Source organism: Aphis gossypii, chromosome 3 (genome assembly GCF_020184175.1).
Source record: "Aphis gossypii isolate Hap1 chromosome 3, ASM2018417v2, whole genome shotgun sequence".
NCBI lineage: Eukaryota > Metazoa > Arthropoda > Insecta > Hemiptera > Aphididae > Aphis > Aphis gossypii.
The window spans coordinates 27,214,548-27,219,543 of record NC_065532.1 but is presented as its reverse complement, the minus strand read 5'-3'; the positions used below and the strand labels follow the sequence as shown (position 1 = coordinate 27,219,543).

At 27.3% G+C, this 4,996-nt stretch overlaps 1 protein-coding gene across 1 annotated transcript; it reads right to left on the bottom strand.

Annotated features, from left to right (window-relative positions):
* Nucleotides 1-223: 223 nt before the first annotated feature.
* Nucleotides 224-3,886, bottom strand: LOC114123316 (putative uncharacterized protein DDB_G0286901). Its single transcript, XM_027986249.2, has 2 exons — nt 3,743-3,886; nt 224-3,271 (listed from the first exon to the last, which is right to left on the bottom strand). Exons 1-2 carry the CDS (start codon nt 3,830-3,832, stop codon nt 536-538), a joined length of 2,826 nt encoding a protein of 941 aa, XP_027842050.2. The 5' UTR covers nt 3,833-3,886; the 3' UTR covers nt 224-535.
* Nucleotides 3,887-4,996: the final 1,110 nt, after the last annotated feature.

The following is a 4,996-nucleotide window of genomic DNA, read 5'->3' as shown; positions in this document are numbered from 1 at the left end:
GCTTAAGATTTTATTGTATTACACATAGACATTTAGTATATGATATGTTCCTATTGTACCTATATAGTACTTATTGGTTTATATAACCAATGTTATCTAGGTAAAATAGTCGTATACCACGCTGCATGATGGTGTTTATTGTTTAATGTATACCTTAGATAAATATTAAATATACCTAAGTATTACTATGCATTATCATCGTTAAATTAAAAAAACAATGTACGTTATGAGTATTAGTTTATTTATTTAAATGTACATAAATAAATTAATATATATTAATAATAAATATTAACCTTAATATGTTAATAATCCATATTTATATATAACAGTTATAATTATCTGTTTATTTATTATTTTGTGTAATTTTTAATTAACCTTGGAATTTTTATTTGTCGTTATTCATATCAAAATAATTTTTTGGTTTTTTTTTATCAATAATCATTGATAAAATACATTAAACATATTATTGTCATTAACATTATTGTCATTGTTTATCCATTTAAATTATTTTGAATATTATTTTTTATAATTACCATCAAACTTCAGGTGGGACTGACAACATTTGAACAATATGTCTAACTGGAATACTATTATTTTCTATATTGTTTGCTGTTTCGGTTATTTTTTTATACTCTATAATTGGATCGCTATTTATATTTTTTATCATATTACTTTTAGTATGTGTAGTTATAGATCTTGAATTAACTGCATCCATTTGATTAAATCCAGAGCCTTCATTATCACTGTCTTGTTGTATTTGAGGTAAAATAGTGTTTATGTTTACCTGGTTCTCTTGGCCAGACTGAATACCCATAAATTCAGGAGTAGTTATGTCCATCTTAGAAAAATCAGAATAATTATCTTTATTAAATGAATATGGATATGGAAATTGTGATGGAGGAAATGGTAGTGGTAACCGTTGATTTCGATCAAAGAAGTTGCCGTTATAAAATGATGTAGAACCAAAAAGATTAGCTTCTTGACCTGGACCTTTACCGGGACCAAAACCTGGACCGAAACTAGCACCTTTACCTGGACCTGGTTCGGAACCAATACCTGGGTCGGGACCTCGACCGGAATCATGACCATGACCTGCACCGGGACCATGACCTGGACCGGGACCATAACCATGGCCATGACCGGGACCTTTACCTAGATCTGGACCAGGACCAAAATTTGAACCTATATCTAAACCAAGAGATTTAAAATATTGCCCATTCTTAAAATCTGTCATATATGCTGAATGATGATCGTCAATCTGTTGACTTCTCGTTTCTCCTTGTCTATTCAAAATGGTTGTTACATCTGACTGACCGTCATTCAATAATTGAATTGGTTGCTGTCTTAGTATCATATTATTTAACATTAAATTTGGTGGTGGTTCACGCCCCATGAACGGAGGGAAGTCTCCATTATTTTTCATTTGTTGATTATCTATAGAATTACTTAAATAATGACTCCCTGCTCCAAAATTGTCTGTTGAATAACTATTTTGAATACTTTCATTACTATCTCTTTTATTTAACTTCTGTCCTTTTTTACAATGGCACGACGTTTTTTTCCCCGTAGATATTTCACCTGATGCACTCTCTGAAGATGATGAAGACTTGCTTTGTCCTTTTACATAACTATTTGAAGAATAATATCGAGGACTTCCTCCACTTCTCGATTTTGATGATTTTGTACTTTTATAATTACTACCGTTTTTAACTTTTCTTTGTCCATTTCCTTTTCTACTTCCATTTGATATATTTTTTGACCTACCACCTTGATATTTTATGGTACTACCTTTTTTCTTTCTTTTTTTTCTCTTGCCATTCCCATTACTATACTCGACAACATATTCGTTACCCAACATATCGGAAGACATTATATTACCATTATACTTATTTTCAGAAATACCATAATAGTTACCATTGTAATTATTTTGGAGCCCACTTCCATGACCATTCTTATAACCATAATTAAAACTGAAATTATTGTCGTCATCATTACCATTATTACTCGAAGATACGATATAATTTGAATTTATGTTATTATTTGAGTTAGAAAATCCACTGTCTATACCATAGTCTATCTTACCACCATTTAAATCATCAAATTTTATTTCATCAGCCGCCCTCCCATTTTTTATTATTGTTGTTTTGGTTTGTACAAATGAGCCTGGATTCTGAGAAATTCCACTTTCAGATACTGAATTTCCATTAAATTTGTGAAAACGGGTCTTTTCTCTTCTGGATGGTATTCCTTGATTAAATGCATTATTATTAGAATTATCCCTGTCAATGGTTGTAGTAGTCATAGTATTAAACCCTGAAGGATTTGTCATAGATGATGCAATATTATTTGAAGATATATTTTCTGTATTAAATTCCATATTAGATTTATCTAAATCTTCACTATCATTGTCGTCATTTACACTATGTTGTTTTATTATTGTAGTTTTTGTACGTCTGATGGAACCTACTGGTGTACGAGATATTCTTTGAGATTTATTTATACCATTCCCATTGATCATATCTTCTGTCATTGAGATTTTTTTAATATTACTACCTCCTTCCATTGAATTCGATTGTAAGGAACCTGAAATTACAGTTCCATCATTGAAATTTGATTTTGTAGAACTCGTTGTGGATATGATATTATTTGAAGACAGTCCGTCCAAACTATGTTTTCTATTAAAAGATTCGTTTAATTCATTTGACGGACTTCCTGCACTTGTAGTTGTTTTTGTAACTGTAGTATGTATTATATTTTTTATATTACCTTGTAGATCAGAAGTTTTTTGTAAAGGTAAAGGTGGCAAACCAATGTTTTTCACGTGATCCATTTGAGATAAAGTTTGAGACTTTGACATTGAATTACTAATTCCGTTTTCTTTCAATTTATTTGTACTGTACATATCATTCATCGATAAATCGGTTTCTGGGGAACTATTTCCATCATTATTAGATTGTTTTATTATCGTTTTTTTTATTACTTTTGTAAAACTGGCAGGAGCATTAGATTGTTGGATGGTAGTAATCGTGTTAGGAAATATTTCGTTCTTTGTCTCTTGATTTGTATGAGATGTTGTTGCATATTTAGTCAATATATCTCCATTATGTTCAACTAATTCAACTCTATGAATGACTTTGTCATTATCTAGTATAGGACCCACCATATCATGTAAATCATCCAAGTGATCAAAATGATCATCTAAGTTGTCAGGGAATGAGTCATGATCAATATCACTGTCGCCTTCACATAGTGTCAATAAGTTTGATGTTAGCTGTATAAAAAAGAAGTTTAGGTATGGTTAATTATTGATTAAATAAATTATTTTTATAAATAATTATTTAAAATCATAAGAGATTTTAAGAATTTTAAATTGTATTGTTCCATTAATTTAAAAAATACATAATATACCAATTATATTTTTTTATGTATTGAAGAATTGTTTGAATAACAAATATATTGACGTATTGTGTACCCACAAAATTACCTAACTTGTATAAATGACTTTTGAATTGCTTTAGAAACTAATCAAAGATCATATAAAACAAAATATACATATATTTTTAAAATAATAATTTACTCTGTTCATAAAATGGTTTGATTAATTACGTATAAATGTATAATTACTAAAATCGAATGTATAATTAGACATTTTGTAAATTTATCACGAATATACCTTATTTTACTGTATAATAAAGGTATTATAATATGGAAATATATAAATTATAAGAATTTATTAACTTACCAGTATCGCCGTAATTAAATACAGGTTAGTTCTAATCTTCATTGTAGGGTTGTTGTAATTATAAATTGAAACTGTTTGAAAATGCGCCATTTTGATATTTTATATTGTTTAATAACTGATCTATATAATTTGTTAATGTCAACGAGTCAACGTATGTCAATTATGACGTGCGCGTTTCATTAATTGACAAACAAATGATTGAATAAATAAATGACTATATTAAGTCAATATAGTATTGAAAATAGTATTGGCACATTTGCCTGATAGTTTTAATTACCGGATAGGCAGTTAAATGCGTATATACCCATCATTTTTATATGGATTCAAAATCCATATCATAACATATGATTGAACTATATCATTTGTAGTTTAACCAAATTTATTCATGATAATTATTAGACAATAATACTAATACCTGCACAATATTTTCAGAAACATATTTCCGAGAGCATAATTGTATATTAGCTTGCAACACATATTAAAATCATTTAATAAAATAAAATAAATTACTATCTAATTCTTTGCTTTGAACAAATTAGGATGTCGACAAATTAAAACATTTTTGTTGTGTTTTTTTAAATTATATTTTTTACAAATATGAAGTATTCAAAAACATAAATAACACATCATACAATAATTTATTATTTACATTTTTTTTTAATAAATTTAATTCTCAACTATTTTTTATAGTAAGTACCTACCTACTGGGTGTGTATCCATGTTTAAATTCCTATTACAATTTGAAGTGCATAACATTATTTCACTTGTATGAAATAACTTTACCCACTCTCCCTCGTTACATGATTGTATAATAACGATGTGATAAAAAATATGTGACATTTTTTAATTAATGTGTAAACATTTTACATTACATATAAAATGGTTGGATTTAAAAAAAAATAGTAAAATGTTCTATTATTCTATACAAATAATAATTTATTGTAATCAATTCTTATAACTTATATATATAAAAAAAAAAAATACTTCTACGCGAAGTAGATACACTTAAATAGGAATACTTGATTTTAATTATACTAAAAATATGTAACCAAAATGTTCTTTTTTATCCGTATGACTTTGTTTTTTTTTTATCAATATTTAACTTTAATGGCATATATAATAAATTATAATATATTATTATTACCTATTAATAATAGATATTTGATTATAGTATAGTTATAACGACTACGACTTATAAAACTGATAATTACAGCAATTACATAATATAGATACTTTTGATACATCTAACTAAAC